This window comes from Colias philodice, chromosome 26 (assembly GCF_061535455.1).
Source record: "Colias philodice isolate Cphi_HAF_F1 chromosome 26, ilColPhil1 Martin Lab GWU primary, whole genome shotgun sequence".
NCBI lineage: Eukaryota > Metazoa > Arthropoda > Insecta > Lepidoptera > Pieridae > Colias > Colias philodice.
The window spans coordinates 6462466-6481691 of NC_143111.1; the positions used below are offsets into that span (position 1 = coordinate 6462466).

Below are 19226 nucleotides of genomic sequence, written 5' to 3' on the forward strand. Positions count from 1 at the left end.
GATTCTTCCAATCAAAGAAATATTCATACGTTGATGGTTTCTTGATTAAGAAGTCAATAATTGCACCGAGTTTCTTCATGTCAAATGATTGGGCGTTGATGTATGAGCCAGGGGGCAAAAATCTTCAAAAAAAAGTTTAAAGTTGAATTAAAAGAAATACTGAATGAATGAACTGAAAAGTTTTCATTTGAACATTCCGTCAACTGTAAATTTTATCAAAAAAATAATATAATGAATTAATCTTTTACCTGTTAAAATTCGAACCTCCCATTACTATCGGTATGGCGATTTGATTCATTGCTTTAACCATTCTTTCCGTAACATAATCTACAGCAAACGTTTCTTCTATAACTATTTGAAAGAAATATTCTTTTTCAATTAAACTATGGCATCCCTTTTTACTTCTTTTAGGACACTTTTTATCACCACATGGCCCGAATACATCTAGCGTATAATTATAGAATTTCAGTTCTTTTTTTAATTCCTTTATGAACTCTTCGTGCTTAACTTTAAGGGTGCACTCACACACATCAGTCACCGTCAAGTCACCGATGACTGATCGGTGACGGTTTGTGTACGTATCCACAAACACCAGTCACCGTCATGTTGTCCGTCAGTCACGTCGCCGGTTTGACTGAATCATTGAACACATACATCAGGTTAGTGAGTGATTAGACGTGTGTCACGCTAGAGAACATGTAGCAATTGACGGTAGCACGACGCTGACTGAACTGAGACGTGACGGCACCGGGTGAGTGGGGATAAAAGTATGATACATGTATGGAAAGATTATTTGACGTGCCTGACCGGGGACGTCACTGATAGATTTCGTGCCGGCGACTGTCGTGTGGGAACAGAGTCATACTAGAACTATTGATACATATTTTTTTTTAATCCTGTCCGGTGACGTGCCGTGACGGTGACTGATGTGTGTGAGTGCACCCTTAATCTACATTTTGTTATAATCCACGCTACCGCCTTGGTTTTATTGCGCATTTTGCTTTTAAATTTATCGGTGTGATCCATTTTCCTCGTCCAGTTAAGATTGATCTTGGGACCAACTATTTTGTTATTTACATCATAAATATTGAAAAAAGGATGCACTATATCCGAATTGAGTTTGTAAGTCCAAGTCCAATTGAAAAAGTCGTCAAATATCTTGTTACAAACAGGATACGTTTCCGAAGAATCTAAAGAGTTAAATATGTATAATTGTTCAGGAGATCTTGTTATATTTACGTCGTTTGCTACATAACTAAAGATATTTCGTCCTTTAAAAACTACCGCATCAAAGTTTCTATGATCTTCTTTTAATAAATTCTCATCGTAAGAAATGTAGCAATTAATATGTGCGCACTTTTGTTTGATAAAAACTTTCTGTCCCTGCATTACCTTTTGTTTATCGTTGGTGTGATAGCCTATTCCATATTTTTTGGGGCTCCAAATTAAAATATACTTTAAGTCCGTGGGATATCGTATACTTTTCCGTTGAAGCATTTGATATAGATTTTTGCTTACCAAGTAATTAGTGAATGAACAGATTACGAGGGCAGCGAAGAAAAAGGCCAGATAAACAGTCAATTTCCTCATTGTTTTCCTGCACGGGCTGATAAATACCATTTCCCTGACGTAATACATTGTTACAATATTTTTGAGAACCTTTATGATTTTCATTACCCAACTGTTGATTTCAATAACTCGTCGTGTACTGAATTAAAATGTTTTGATTCGATTGTTCGCCGATTTGTTTCCAGTATTTGAATTCTTTGTGGAAAAATGTTGATTTGTTTACCTCCCTTGTTTACTATTTGCTTGTCGCTCGGGGCAAATTTTATTAGAGAACAAGCTCGTTAGTTTCGTTGGTTTAGTGTCTTATTATACTGAGTGAAGTAGTTTATTTGAGGAACTGATATTATGTAGTTAGATTTTGATATTCGACGTTAAAAAAGAGTACGTGGTTGGAAATAAGAGACTAAAGTAATAAGATAGGATAATAAAGAAAAATCGAAGAATTAAGCTGTTTTTGCAACATAATGTTGTTCGTAAGTGCAGATAAGAATGGATTAAATATTCACATCAGAATACTCATTCTATAATTGTACGAATAATTATTAATTTTAATCTTGAATATGTATTGAAAACTTAACATAATATATTGCAGATGCTGTTAATATTGTTTAAGTATTTAAAACTTTTAATATGTTTTATGAATTTTTACGTAAAACTTTTATTATACTTATATTAATTTAATAGTATATGACTATGACTTTTAAAACAAATTATAATACAAATAATTAAATAGAACCTTATTAATGCCCCACCACAGACAACAGGAGTGTTGGAGTTCGTTTGTAATTTATGTGTTTCATTTCGCAATATAAAGTAGCGAGTTTAACCAACTGTCGTATGAAAAACTCGTTTTCATGTCCAACATTAAATTTATTACGAAAAATACACACAAAGTTATATGCAAATGTGCTCATTTTGAAATTTTCGAAGTTATATAGTAGGAAAGTTGGTTGGAACATCAATACTTACAGAGCCAGAATTTTGTTTGTGGCCTCCATACGGATACAAAAATAGCGCTCTTATAATTTTATTTCAAAGAAAGCACTTTATTACTATACAATAGCATAATGAATAAATATAAGCCATTACCCAATTACGATTCTCAGCTTCCTACAAATATTTTCCTGAAAAAAAAACGTTTACCAAACACACACTGAAAGTATCGTTTATTTCAGATCAAAATAATAATCGTGGTAAACATAAAACAAAGATATAAACCAATTAGAATACACGTATTTAAATCCGAAATCTAATACAAGATTTGACTGAAATTATTTACCTTTTTAGTGACTTCCTTATTCAGTAGGAAAAGTCTTTTTATCAGATTTTTTTTATTGTCATTAAATAACATACAGCATCAAATTAACTTCGTTTATTTTGAATCCATGGCTGAATTAACGAAACGACAATCGAGCCCGATCATAACAGATTGTTTTGTTTATGTCGTGAATTAAACGCAGGCTTGCTTATTTTCTGTTGTTACTCAAATTGTCGACACTTGAGTACAGATTAGCTTCGTTACCCGCGGCGGAGTCTACCTGCGATAGTGAGGGGTAATGTTTTGGTGAAATATCGATAACAAGGGGAGAGTTTGGTAAGAAATCACGATGTAGAGAGCGCTCTGATAGATTGAGATGTTACACGATCTAAGACTACGCTCTTCTTAAATGTCTATAAGTAAAATATATCTGCGAGTCGAATTTGATTTCGCGTGAAAGTACTCTTTAAAACAACCATCCATATAATATATCAATCTTACTAATGTTCACTTTTATATTATTAGTAGGATAACATTTACTTAAAAAAATACATCTTCATGCATATAAACAATGAAAAAATGCAACTAACATTGTATCTTGAAAAAATACTGCTCCTGTTACAATGACTTATCCGCTTTGGCAATTCATTGTATTATAGGTATTCTAAAGTTTGCCACAAACGATTGATGAGGCAACAATTTAAATACAGCACATTTAAATATAATTTAACACTCACACATTTATTTATTTATCCACTATAAATTTTCATCGACATATTCCCACCCTTACCTTTCGCGTGGTCGCGCTTGGAAGCTCGCGGAATAATGATTTCTTTGAATCCCGTTTCGAGTGCTCACCATTACGGGCCGAGATACGTTTCTGCTGTACTTAGTAGCGATGCCATTTCTAATTGTTTTACTTTATTTGGGAGTTGTTTGTGTGATGTTATGTGTCTTTGTGTTTAAGCTTTAGTGTTTATATCGATTGTTGCTTGATGTTTTCTTGTTTATATGACCATAGAGGTAGAGCTCGACGAGAGGTCAACGGAATTTTAGAAAGGAGACTAACATAGCTGATTCTGGTATAGCAGGCTTATGCTTAAATCCCCTCTTTGTACGTAAATAAAAATTGGCCAGTGAAACGGATGTAAAATGCATAAAAACTAAACCCAACATAGGGATACGTGTATTCATATTCGTCATTGTCTTTATATTCACAGAGAAGGCGCAAACATGATGTTTTATAAAAAAAAACTCACTTGTAACCAATTACTTATTAATAAAAAACTAGTCTAGTAGTTCTAACTAGAAGAAGTGTACATGAAAATGATAGATAAAAGAGTTATGTATCAATCTTTTATATTTAACAATTTCTTATCAATACTATCTTATGCCAAATCAACAATTTGACAAAAATTGCAGCGTATTTTCCCCATCGATCGCCCCGATCAAAAGGCACCAGAATCCTTTGAGTTTTATCTCGCGTCTAAATCAACTGAAACACAAAGGTGTAGACGGACTCAATCAATTCGGAACTGTATAAAGAAGAAAAAGTGCCCAAAACTGGACTGTCACGGGTCCAATTCCATTTCGGTGAGTGAAACCGCATCGGTAAGGTAGCGGCTTGTGGGGAGCGGAGCGGCCAACATATTTTTCTATTCTATAATAATTTTTGTCATAACTGTATAATACAATTAAAATGAACGTATTTGGTATTATTAAATATTGTTTTAGCCTATAGTTCTAGTTTGTTAGAAACTTGTAGGTAATGCTTTGTGTATTGAAGGTATGAAAAGCAAAAACTATTTTACATCAATAAAGATTCGTTAGTAAAGATAAAAAAGTAAAGTAAAGAATCGATTGTATGTTTGTGAAACAAAATTATCTTTCATTCATACATGTCTGTGTGTGTATTTAGTAATTAATTTATTTTCTTTTTCTTTTCAATTTTCAGATCTGCTGCACACTGCCTGACTTCAAAACTTTTTTCTCTACCTTCTACAAGGCGTCGAGCGCTCTACATTACGAGATCGACGCGAATTCGGCCTAACTGCGCACTGAACCTATGGAGATATTCCTATTTACTGACTTAAATATAAATATTAATATATTTCGCTAAAAACCCACCACTATACCCGCACCCAACGCCCGCACTCGCAAGTGTAAATCACAGCAAACAGCGGGCCCGCTCACGGCGTCACCAGTTTAGTCGTTTTCAGTGATTTAACACGTAATTAGTGGTTAGGGAGGTATTCTGCCACGCTCTGCCGCCCTAATAGATGTTAAGATTCGAATTACGCGGTTTTTACATGTGTGACCCTGATTGATGTCTGTGTACCCAATGAAATGGGTTTAAATGTGGACATTGTTACGTGGAACTATGGAAAATGATTTAGTATCTAATTAAAGTTAATAAGTAGTATGTTTGTTTATTGTTTTTTATTGAATGCTATGTGTGAGTATGCAGTAGAGCGAAGAAGTAAAGTTAAATATCTTTTATTCATGAAAACTTAACTTATAATGGCTTGTTTAGAAAAAATAACTTTATTTTTAATATACACTGAAAAATTCAATTACAGCGAGATATTTGGTAGGTCTTGTAAATCTACTATATATTGGAAACAAACACACAAAGCACAAAGCTTCTTGCTAATTTATAATGTGTTCGAAGATAATTTTACTCACATGAAATTTTATGTACAAATATAACATCTATATTTTGATAAATTTTTATTTCAAAATGCTTCCTTTACTATTGAGTAAGTATAGGTATAAAAGGTAAGTAAACAAGATTGATCCATTTCAAGTGAAATAAACACAATAATCATATTGTTCCGAGAATGTTTTCTAATGGCCGTATTATGGAAAAGTTATCAACCTTTGACCTTTCAACCAAAATGTATTATGATTAGGTATAGGTCATCTTTTAAATAGATTTAGAATTTAAAGTTCCTATACATACTGTATACTATATTTAGTTTATAATGTTTAACATATATTTTCTTTTCTGACTTTTAAATGCTTAAGTACCTATTACCTTGTTAGAAGAATGAATGATATCTTATGAATCATATATTATGTAGCAAAGAAAACATATTAATCTTATATTAATAATAATTTAGACATAGTTTGTATTATCACCTAGGAATGTCCCTTAGTGTAGGTATTAATTATTCACTTTAACTAAATTATGAATATAAAAATGTATGATAGGTAATGAAATAAAATTTCACATGCTTTGAAGAGCTGACTGTAATATAATATAAATTTTGATCTTGAAGTGTTTCTATATTTATAAACTTCAATATTTCGTATTCATAGTACTCAAGAGACGTTTGATCATCTATTTGGCACATTGCTATAAGCTTAGAATCTAAGTGTCTGGGTTCGAATCCCAGTCAAAACTAAAGTCTTAAAAATGTAAATGTTTGACAAATCACATAGAGCTGATTACTTACCTACCTACTTGTTAAAAAAGAAAATTAAAAAGCATCTGATCTAAAAGTTACGAGGATCTGAGATATATTTAAAATTAAATTTTATGTTATGAATGTAGAAAAAGTAAATACATCGAATACAGACTTGATAATTTCATTGAATCTTGGCGTCGCGCCCAAGTGCTTTCTATCGACGGTACGGTAAGAAAATAAGGCGCGGGTTTTATCTTATGTATAAATGATAAAATTATCTTCATGTTACAGTAGAATCATAGAGATTGTAACGTGAATCGTGATGTTAGTCAATGTATACTTGTCCCGACACATACAAATTTAGCATAAACCATTATGAAAAATTATAATGTACTATAAAAAATTACCTAAATGTTTTCGAATGGATAGTTTAGTAACGGCTCAAAGGATAATAGCTATAACGTAACATTATATTGTATTACCTAAATCAACTTAAACAAAAATAGAATTTTGAGACATAAAAATATATTGAAATTATGCTGACGGTACATCGTTACAGTAAATAACTGAGTTACCTCTATTGATAGCGTAATGCAGCGCACACCACTTATAGCTCAAACTTGTTACAATCTGTTTATATTGTTTCTGTTCGTAATAATAAAACATCAGTTGTTGACCTTACAAAATAAAGAGATTAAATAAATGTTTGACCTCATGAAAAAATAGGAAATACCTACAACAAACTGTCTCTTAAGCACAATATCAGAAATTGGTGACGATGTTTTTGAGTTTATCGCAAACTCATTTATGTGAAATCATTTATGTGGTTTGTGAACTAACTCGAGTACTTGGGTCATAATACTCATTCCAAAGCGGTGTAATTTTTCGTATGTGTTTTTTTTTCTGCCACTTCAAATCGTGATCAGCTACGTCATTGTTTAACAATGCACCTTGAATCCAAACTCATCAATTTTATTATTTGAGTCAAACTCATGGTACAAATTTAGAGATATGTATAATAGTTTACCTCTACGACCATCTATTTACGTATACATCAGTATTCTTCCAATAAAATACAAACTACTGAACATAATAAAAAGAAGTTCAACCTTATTGCACAAGATACTATTTTTACTTTACAAAATAGTTTGTCGGCAAAAATAAGGTTGGCCTTTTTAAACTGTCCACAACGGTTTAAAGCCGGAAGCTTGCCGGCGGCCATGTTGTCTGCATGGAACTTCCGCGTCTGAAACTGCATGCGAGTTAACATGTTTTTAAATATGTTTAGGAATTTTGAGGCGATAAGCCTTCAAAGACTCGAGTTTGAAGACTGTGGACCAAGCTTTTATAATATTACCTAGTATAGACCCAGTAGTATCTGTGATGTTACTTTGAAAATATGTCTATTTTTATGTGCGCATTACTCGTATAGTTTATAAAATAAAACATTTTACTCAATGAAAAATAGCTGTGATGGACAATTAGAATACATTTGGGGCAAACAACGACGTGATTATGTATTAATTTAGTAGACAATAAATGACTTCAGATACTTTTATGTACGAGAAAGTTAGTAGTCTTCATAATAAAATATTTGTGTAATATTAATAACAGGGCATTTTTTGAAAATCATGCACATATTTTTCAAAAATCTATCATCCCCTATAGATAGTCGTATAAAAATACTGTTTGAATCATTCTTTAATTTAATTAGACAATGTCGTAGATCTTTCTTGGAATTACCCTGTTCTCAAATATTTTTGTATTAATTTATTTGCTTTTTATGTGTACACTATCTTCCCATATTTGCAACTGTATATTTCATGCTTGGTACTGGTTGCTTGGAAGAAATTGCTGTTTAGCAATAAAGCCGCCAATTGCTTCTGATATCCTTGTATTGTAAAATTAAAAATTTGTGTGCAATAAAGAATATATAACTATAACTAATACGAACAACCAGTTAGAAGTGGCCGTAATAAATCCAAGTGTATCGTACCCGGATCCCGGGAACACGGCCGGACATATCCGGGTTCGCTGCATGTTTGTAATTATACAGCTATCGGCTAACTTGTTTGTTGAGCTTTGAAAGTTCGAGCGTTGTGCGTTTTAATATTGTATTGAACTAAATAGATTAGAGATTATAATTAATACTGTCCTATATTGAAATTTAAATCGACCAATATTTTTTGCCTTAAATTTTAAATATTTATTAGTCTTAGAACGGAATTATAATTACGAAAAATATGCAAAAAAGCTCCTATTGTTATGAAGGAGCAAAGAAAATGGTGTTATAAGAAGTTCTTTCTCACAATTTCTAGATTTTTTTTCGTTCTACTTATATTTGTAGTCTTGCTTGACAGAGAAAGAAATTCGTAACCTAAAGCACTAAAATATATTCCATTTCTTTATCATTTCAAATATTGTAAATCCTTTGAACCCCTTGTAGTATACTTGTATATACTTACGAGTAACATCGCTACATTTGCGGGTCCTTGATGCAGTCTGTGGTTCTCTTATTTGCTAAAGGATTGTTTGAACGAAACTCAAAGATATTGGTCAGTAAGATGAAAGTTGTATAATATTAATCCTTACTACAATTTATTTATTTATATTATAAATGCTAAAGTAACTCTGTACTCTTCACTCCTCAAGCACTGAACCGATTTGAATGAAATTTGGTACAGAGATAGCTTGAAACCTGAGAAAGGACATGGGTTTTATCCCGGAAATCTCACGGGAGAGGGAACTATACGGGTTTTTCCTTGACTACACGGGCGATAAGTCGCGGGCTGCAAGCTAGTGCCTTATCATGTATGATAATATAATTTTCATTGGAATTGGTAGGTGATTTAAAACCTACATTAGTTGTTACAAAAGTAACTTAAGTGATATAAAAATGCACATTGTAGATCGTCAAATTACTTTTTAAATTTAAATACTATTCATCATTCATCACTATAGTAGAGTTAGTTCTCTTTCTTAGTAAAGGACCTTCTTTATAATAAACCTGCTAAATTAATTGAAAAACACATTTCGTAGAAATATAGTTCAAAAATGAAAGGGTTCTGAAATGAAAGTACCATATTCGTCGTAAATATTTATTTTACATAGAGACAACACAGCATCTATAGTCTACCACAATACTAAAAAGTACAGTCAGCACCAAAATGCATTTACAAGAAAAAGCTTCAATATTAATTTAAGTATTTTGCTGCTAACTGTACATCGTTTGTTCATTTATAAACCAATATTTGCATAAATATAAGTTTTTACAATAATTATTAAACTTGCTTTATAAATAACTTATTATATTTATACGTTCTATTCATAAGCCTTTGTATACATTTTTTTTACATAATTACGTGTTAGAAAGAGATGCGTTTAAAACAAACTATTAATTGAAAATGAATTTAATAATGCTTATTAAAGCTTCTCCATTTTATTTGTGGACGAATTAAGATGTACGTATGTATATTATGTACAGTAACTATTTACATCTAAATAACACATGACTAATATCTAGAAAGTTCCAAACAAAGCTATACATTTAATGTATTGCTGCATATTGTCTACTCAATTGACTTCATGAAACAAATAATAATATAATGTTCTATACAGAATAATTGTCTTTCTACGTATTTTTCAAGTCAAAGAAATGCGAAATAAAAACAAATTTATTGTTTGAGTCACTATGGATTTTACAGGTTCATAAAATTATGAAATAAGTACCTACTTATAATAATATAATAATAGTTAGTTAGTTTTAATTTGGAGATAACATGGCTAAATCTTCTGTGCTTCGGTAACGCATGCTGTGTTCTCGAGGCCATTGAGTAGCTGTGGGAATACATTTTTTATTATTTTAAAAAGTTGCTATTTTCTAGAATTAACGGTATAAATTATAAATACTTTATTTTAAAATACTTAAGAAAAAATCAAGCATTTAAAACGGTTATAAAAAACAATTGAAACAAAATGTTGACGAGTTTCATCGTAGTATCCAAAACCTATTATACATAGGTACTATAAATTAAAAAAAATATGAAATAATTCTTCTTTCTCTATATTTTAATGCTCTACATCTTCTTATCTTATATATAAAATTCTCGTGTCACAATGTTAGTCTGCATACTCCTCCGAAACGGGTGGACCGATTCTCATGAAATTTTCTGTGCTTATCGGGTAAGTCTGAGAATCGGCCAACATTTATTTTTCATATGTACCACGGGCGAAGCCGGGGCGGACCGCTAGTAATAATCTAAATTTACAACTATACCTTTTAAATATTTCTCCCTGAAAACTTATTCTAAAAAACAGTACTGTAATAAAATATCCAGCTAGCACTGACTACTCTAAAATTAATTCGACATGCATTGTTCTACACAACACATAGGCACACGTTAATTAAAATTCTTTCAAATCTCACGAGCAAAGGTAACAAAAGCCAACGAGAAGAACTTGCAAAAGCAAAACATTATTTTAATCATACAAATATTTAGCCACGTGCTAATATACCTATTTTTTGTGACATGTTTTCTTTGAAAACATCTTTCGTTTGCATGCAACGCTTTTTTTCGTTCGTGCCTTGCGGGAATATCGTGCTGTAAGGAGTATAGACAATGGTATAGGGTAATTAAATAGGTGTTTGTGTTAAATAAAACCACACTTCTATTACTATAAGTATGTCATTTCATGTATGTTCTGAATGACTCTGATGCCTATATCAAAGCGCAATCCAAAGTTCTAACCATTCTTTTTAAAGCATTCGAATCTTGGACAATTGAATACACTACTTTCAACCAATATCTAGGTGGTTTAATATGTGAAGGAATTTCCTTCTTTGAATACATGCGACCAACAATCAGATAGAAATTTCTTGAAATTTATTTAAATTAAGTTCTTTTATTTACAAAATCAATTTCTTATTGTTAAGTGCGTGTGGTTTTATTTAATAAAATTATACAGATGCATCAAGAATATATAGTAATAAGTTGAGTGTAAAACATGCCATTCAAAATATGTATTTTGAAATATAATAACCAACCAAGTTAATTGTAATAACATTCAAATTAAGGTAAATAGATCTTTATAATATGAAAATTTAAAGCTCAAAATTGGTCAACACAATCATGCGAGTGTCAAACATTCCCAGTGTTAGTACAAATGGTTATTTAGTATTTAACAATCTTACCTGTATAATGCATGTTGCGGTACATATCTGGACAGTTGCTTGATGCCTGCAAGGAGAGTACGTATGCATTTAGATTCTGTAAAATGGTATATGTATGGTAATGTCTGTCGGTGGTAAATGTTTCAAAAGTGCTTCTAGAAGAAGTCTAATTGAATAAATAAATTCAAACATTTATTTATTCAATTAGACTTCTTCTAGTTTGAGTTTGAGTTTGTACTAATTACAATGAAAGACTTCTTTACATAAGAACGTAGGTACTATACTAAGAATAAAATGTTATGGCAAGGAGTTGGCGTTACTATTCGCTTCAGAAGATTGAAATTAAATTTTTCTTCATACCTTATGGTTTTTTCTCTTAACATAATATTAGGTACTATATATTGTAAGTTATTGCGTTTTATTACTATGAAATAATAGGTGAAAAGAAATATTAATTTATTCGAAACAAAAGTTGTGACGTTTGCCATCTTAACCATATCTATGAATATACTATTATAATAAAGCTCCAAAATTTAAAATTTATAAAATATCGCAAAATTTTATGTTTGTTTTTTTTTCATTTTCATGCATGGATTATGTCTTAGCTTTGTATGCAAAAACATTTCATACATTCGAACCGTAACTAAATCCAAAATGGCATGGCGCCTTCAAAAATCCCTTTCACAATAATATCATGTCCATTTAGGGCCGCTTTAAGTAGCGTGTCTCAGTCCGTAGTTAATTAATTAAGATTTGATCCCGACTGTAATTATATTTTCCATCGTGGCTTGTCACGGGATCTTGAGAATTTATTGTTTAACGTGTCTGTTATTTATCAATTGTATAACGTTTATTAGCGGCAATTACTTAGTGGAGGTCAATGTGGTATGGGGAGAATTTCTCTGTAGACTTCTTGAGTTAAATATATTTTTATAATTATAGTGGTTGGGTGTTTATGAGGGGGCTTTCATATGGCGATTTTGAATGGAATAGAAGTGCATTCATATTCAATTTCATAATAACATTGTTGCTTTTGAAAATGTATCCATCTATTTATCTTTCCTCTATTTATATTAAAGGTAGCATCGAAATGTGAATTTTTAAAAAGCCGTTCAACATAAGAAAGGTAACGTTTTATACTCTCAAGCCGTTTCAAGTTTACATCGTGAGTGCTTTTATATCGTAGTATGATATATAATATCAGAGCTATATATAACATAGAGAAGAAGCTACAAACTTTATAAAATTCTAGCTTCTTCCAATTTTTAAAGTGAAACTTTTATTACATCGTCTCAAACTTTTTGGTCTGTGTAGCGCATGTCGCGTGACGGTCGAACCGTCCGTACAAATACGATAATTTTGTGCCTAAGTTTTACTTTTACCGTGGTTTTATAAAACCACACAACATTTTTTGTAAGTAATTTAAATTTCGGGATTTTCTATCATTTACCTATTTTTTCTTTCCATACATACCGGCATCCCCTGCTTATTGAAGTTGATGTTAGTTCTAACAGTGCGATGGTGCAGTGGTTGTACCGGCCGCGCATTGTTCCCGAGCGGGGCTTTTGGGGTCAGCTGAGATCCTTGCATGAGACGACGGATTGCGTACATCTGTGTTTATGTTGAGAAAAAGATAATTATGTGTGTGTTAAAAAATAAGACTTTATTTATTTATTTATTTATTTATGACACTTCATTGTACCATTAATAACAGATAAATAACTTTGCTGCATGGTATGTTTAGTTTACCAGATGAGGGTAGTTTTAATAAGATTATAAAATGATTAATGAATAAGAGATAACACTATTTTATTAATAACCATAAACTTTACCAAGATCTTTGATATCTATTTTACTTTCTTGTTAAAATTCTGTAGTGCTACGCGGCTACGGCACCACACTTCTTAAGTTTGTAAGTATCAATCATTCGTAAATTATCCAATTACCTACACAACTTGTTGAATCAAAATTTTTACGACATACAACACTTATTTAGTTACAAAACCCCTTAAACTAAACCTATTAAAATATAAGCACAGTTTTCACAGTTTTAAACTTTTTAAGTGTGCTTTTTAAATACCTTTTAAAAAAAATGACGGTAATATTTTTGGGATTTTTAAACTTACCTCTTGTTTAGAAATATAAATAGGTTTATTGAATATAATCCACACAGCGGTTTCCCAACAGCCAGGGTGTGTGGTGGAGCCTTCATACGTGAGGTATTGCTGCGTGCTGGGCAGCAGAGAGCTTAGGGGGAGGTGCTTGATTGGGTATGAACTGCCTGGAGATAATATTTATATGTAAAAAAATTTAACAGCGTTTGATTATAATATTTGCCTGGCAGAAATCACTGCGTAGTGATAAGGCCGCCCTTTGTTTATTGTAAGTTGTTTTTTTATGTACCTGGTTTATTGCACAATAAAGTGTTAAATATTTACGTATAGGGAATCTTACACCTGTGTAGATAAAGATTGGCAAGACTTTTTTGTTCCTTCTTCCACTCAAGTGAAACTTTTTTATTCAAGAAAAATTTTACAGGTAGTCTAAAGACGTAGTTTTTTTAAACTACCACCTCAATAATTTTTTCACCAATTAATTTTCGTTCATTAAATTATCTTGTTTGAATATACCTACAAATCAATTATTTAATTCACATTTTATTTGAGAAAATGATAGAGACAGGCAGAGCTCTACTAGACAGAGACTACGACTACCTTAAAAACATTCAGTATTTAAGGTAGTTGTATTGGTTCATAAAGCTCTTTTAAATTCCGTTTCCATTTACATTTTAATAATTAGTTGTTTGATAATGATTATTAAGTTAGGGCCGATTTTTCAATGCTTGGATAAAACTTATTCGTCCAATAATGTATAAAACTACCATTTTAAAAACGTATTCTAATTGCCCGTATTTGACAGTTTACGTGACATTTTAATATTATCGTGTAATACTTTATTGGACGGATAAGTTTTATCCAAGCATTGAAAAATCGGCCCTAGTGAAATAAACTTCGTAATGTGAAAGAAAATTTAAACAACAATAATCTTTACTAATATCTTTTAACAACAAGCAAACCGTACCTCGAAACATAACTTTGTTGAAAGCACTTGTTATGAGTCTCAGCTCCTTGTTAGTCGGTTCTCCAATCTGTAAAGTAACAATTTAACGATAATTAATTAAACGCCGGTTATTTTAGTGAAAGATATATCTAGTTAAGGCTTATACATGCGCTAATAACCTTGACCATACTTGACGGATCTCAAACCTCTCCCGCTGCACCTTCTTTTTTCCTCGCATTTTGTATTTAAAAAGATACCAATCAGTGAAACAAAAAATCCTCGTCAGGGACTGTTGTGTAACTGATAATTCATTAAACATAAAATTTTCAGAGCTCTAAGTCAGCAGGTTACGAAGTTTATAGAGTATTTGCGGAAAAATCGATGACCACGGCACATTTTTTTTCTAGAAATCTAACTTTGGAAAAAAGTCCTCGCGAGCAATTAAAGATCAAAGACCATCCTATTTTATATATTTTTTTCGGTATTGTGCTTTATGTTGTACCAGACTTTATAGAGGTTGAACATAGTCGAAATTGCCGGGTAACGCCTTAAATGCAAACGTTGGCTTGGTTATTCTGATATCGTATTAACATAACTTATTATATCGTATTTACATAACTTATTTTATTTCGACTGACCGGTTGGCTTGGTTGGTAATGACCCTGCCTTCCAAGCCACTGGTCGTGGATTCGATTCCCACCCGGGGCAAATATTTGTGTGATGAACATAGATGTTTGCTCTGTATCTGGGTGTTAATAATCTATGTAAGTATTTATTTAAATTTATATATGTATTTTTATCAGCCATCTGGTTTCCATAACACAAGCGAAAGCTTAGCATGGGATCAGATCGTGCCCGTGTGTGAAAATTGTCCCCAAATATTTATTTATTTTATTTATTTATTTATAACTATTACTTAATAAATAAAATCACGACAAATATAAATTATTTCTTCATCTGCTCTTCTGTAATGGCTCTTGAATAAGAGAATGTATTTATATGTAGTGGATCAGTAAAACATTCACGTAAACCGTCTTGCATAGTTAGTATTTCTGTTTGAGATTAGCAGATGATATGAACTTGTATAAAAAGCTTTCCTTGTCTTTTTACCCTGAACAAAACTGAATTTGGCTGTACTGTACTGTAATGTGATGTCACAAATTATTATTACAGTTACTGTCAACTTACCACTGTCAACTTAAACACAAGTACCTACTTATTAAGCTTTCCGCCCCCGGCTTCGCCCGCGCAGTCAAAGAAAAACCCGCATGGTTCCCGTGGGATATCCAGGATAAAACCTATCCTATGTCCCGGGGTAAAAAGTAGCCTATGTCCTTTCTCGGGTATAAAAATATCTCCATACCAAATTTCATGCAAATTGGTTCAGTAGTTTAGGCGTGATTGAGTAACAGACACACAGACAGAGTTACTTTCGCATTTAAAATATTAGTATGGATAATTACTGATCTTACTGAAAAAGTGTATAATATAAATCATGTATAATTGGAAATCATAAACAATTTCTACAAAAAATGCAAAAAAAACCTAAACTTACTCATAACTTCAATATAAATTTTTATTCCAACATTACCTGAACCATTAAAGAGATTCCCACGACGCCTTGCGATTTATGCTGAGCTTCCGACATATTGTGATACAGTTCTTTGTTAAAGCCGTATAATTGGATCTGTGAATAAAACAACGAAACAAGCCTGATGAAGTCAAGATTACGAAAATAAATGGATACGGCTTTTCTATTTCCTCTACGTGCTTGGAAAATGAAAGACTTGAACACTGGGAAATTTTATTAGGCTAAATGAATAACTATTTTTGAAGTGAAACTTCTTTAGGCGCGTTGAGAATAAAATTTCAAGGTCGCGTCATGGCAATACCGTCACGTCATGGCGTAAGGTGACGATTTTGGTATTTTTAAATGTTTCCAAAGAAGTTTCACTTCTGACACGAGTGCTCAGCACAGGTGCTCAATTTAGTTAGAAAGATCGAAATTAATTTATGATACGATATTACTCAATTTATTTTGATACAAAAACGTTAATCTAAAAAGGACAAGGTTATTAATAGAAAAAAAAAACATTAATTTAATTATCTCATGACTTTTTTATCTACTGATTATTTCTCTTAAAACTGACTTGAAGTAGTTCTATCTAATCGTATTTGTAACATAATTTAAATAAAAACTCATTAACACCTTCAAACATCGTAATAACGTTCATACAATGAATTGTATACAGGCATTGTATCTTAAATTATCTCTAAGCGTTTGTTGAAAGTTTATAAAGGCACCGTGAAAGGGAAGTTTGCACCCCCGGGGGTAATAACCAGCTGATAATGATAACTTTGAGGTGTTAATTTGTGACCGAGATGATTTTAACTTGCCTTATCTAATTGGATGTTACTTGGTTTTTAGTCTTGAAAGAGAATGCGTAAAGGAATTTATTATTTTTGAATAGTATTAATTACTAGCTGTTCCCCGCGGTTTCACCCGCATTGCTCCGCTCCTGTTGGTCTTAGCGTGATGATGCCTATAGCCTTCCTCGATAAATGGGCTATCTAACAATGAAAAAAATTTTCAAATCGGACCAGTAGTTCCCGAGATTAGCGCGTTCAAACAAACAAACAAACTATTCAGCTTTATAATATCAAGTATGGATTATATTATATACGTATTAATATGGTATATTTTAATTTCTTCAATTTTGTGAATTTAGCATACACAATACAGAATACTACTCTTTTTTTTAAATAGCTAGTATCGTTAAAATAATGGATCATATATTGAGCTATTTGAGCTTTAATTAAATAGACTGTATGTAATATTAAGTATACAGTAGTTAACATTTTGAATGTGCCTGTAAATGCAAATATGAAAGAGCTACGCGGTGAACTATAGCACAAAAAGTCTACATGAATGTAATATAATATAAATTGCATAGTTGCCTTTGAAGCTATTCTTACCTCTCCAGGAAAAGTGTGATGATCGATTTGATGTTCAGACCCTCTGTTATCCTCCAATCCATAGTGGAAATATATCTCTTCGAACTGGTACCTGTAGGAGAGGGGGCCTCCACTGATGTTCACTTGGTGTTTGGAATCCTTTTCCACCCGGAAAACTAGAGACTGCCCCGTGTTTTGGAGCACCCCGCTAACCTGGGAATCGGAATTGAATTGTACTAGCTGAAGGAGGCAATATTATTTGTTGTTTAAGGAATTTTCGAATTTTTATCATACAACAATTTTCTTTTTGCCTCAAAGTCTTCTTGAAATAATTAAATAATTACACGTATCAATAAAACGTTCAAAATTTAATAGAAGATATTTTTCTTTTGTGTAGGATAAAAAAACTAAACACATACACAGCTTGTAAAACAATCTGCAAACCGCCGCAACCAACATTAGCATTTGCGTTCAGAAACAAAAATGTCTACCTTATCTATGCGGAAAGCACAATTCATTGTCAGAAATCGCGTGTTAGCAAGTAATAAGTCATCTTAAGTCAAAGCGAGCTTTAATCAAGGTGCGACCAATTGATTGATACAAGAATCTAAACCACTCATTAGTTGTGATTCATTATGTATAACATGGCCGTTGTTTTGTTTTGCCGATTCGTTTTCCGGGGTATTTTTGGTTCGTGTATCATGGTATCACATAGATATTGAATGACCCTATAGTATCTATACTTTAATATTATAAAGCTGAAGAGTTTGTTTGTTTGAAAGCGCTAATCTCGTGAACTACTAAAAAAAATTCTTTCAGTGTTAGAAAAGCCATTTATCGAGCAAGGCTATAGGCTATATATCATCATGCTAAGACCAACAGGAGCAGAACAATGCAGGTAAAACCGCGGGGCACAGGTAGTCGTCTTGATTTAAAATTCCGCACACTTTGGTAAGTATAATATTGTTATTACACATACGATAGTCGATAATGCTACGTAAAATCCTTCTTATTATTTGAATTTCCTAAGCACTACAATAAACTTGAATATTATTGAAATCTATTGCATACTTTTTCGTAGTATAGTTACGAATTATGAGCATCGGGTTATCTTATCTGGTAACGAATAGGTATATGAGTAACCTCTAATTTTCATTCAACGCCTCCAATACTTTAGAAAAGAAAACTAACAAATAAACAACCATGTAATGAACACGTAAGCTCATGGAATTATTCATAATATAGTCTGAATTACAGTGGAAATTCTATGCAAATATATGCGGGGTGCGATAGCCTATCGCGCGAGCTATCATGACGCGTTTTTAGTTCTAAACCTGGACTTTGGACTTAGGTCTAAAGTACAGGTATCCTTCACACAACCTTGGACTAAAGTATATATTTTTAAATCATGCTAACAGATAACCATAGGCACAGAATACATAATAGTAGCTAAACGCTACAGAACGGACACTCTCCGCCTCCCGCCAAAATTAAACACTTACCTCCCCCGCACGATCAGACATAAAATGGTCCATATTTTTCTACAGGGACGATACGCAACGAAGATTGACAACATTAATCAAATTGACTTAAAGTAATTTTATTATTTTGGATTTGTGATTATCGTTTTTCGTAGAAAATGGTTAGATATTGTGCTGTTTACGGATGTATTTCATCAGAAAAACGCGAATTTTTTTTTACGCTAGTCAAAAATGTGCCAACCATAAAGCGTTAACACACACATTTGCAGTCTCTACAGTGTGACTGTCAAAACGATAATTTTGTATGGAGTGTCCGGGGTGTG

The 19226-nt window shown here is 32.2% G+C and overlaps 1 protein-coding gene across 1 annotated transcript in view; it reads right to left on the reverse strand.

Moving 5' to 3' along the window:
* Positions 1 to 9321: 9321 nt before the first annotated feature.
* Positions 9322 to 19226, reverse strand: part of CARPA (Carbonic anhydrase-related protein A) — a 50724-nt gene continuing 40819 nt past the window's right edge. The window contains exons 5-11 of the mRNA XM_089711291.1: positions 17444 to 17635; positions 16059 to 16154; positions 14489 to 14555; positions 13534 to 13688; positions 12881 to 13018; positions 11429 to 11474; positions 9322 to 10074 (exon numbers count right to left, since the gene is read on the reverse strand). Of these exons, the coding sequence (XP_089567417.1) occupies positions 10001 to 10074; positions 11429 to 11474; positions 12881 to 13018; positions 13534 to 13688; positions 14489 to 14555; positions 16059 to 16154; positions 17444 to 17635 (768 nt within the window). The 3' untranslated portion in view covers positions 9322 to 10000. The remainder of the gene's footprint in view (positions 10075 to 11428; positions 11475 to 12880; positions 13019 to 13533; positions 13689 to 14488; positions 14556 to 16058; positions 16155 to 17443; positions 17636 to 19226) is intronic.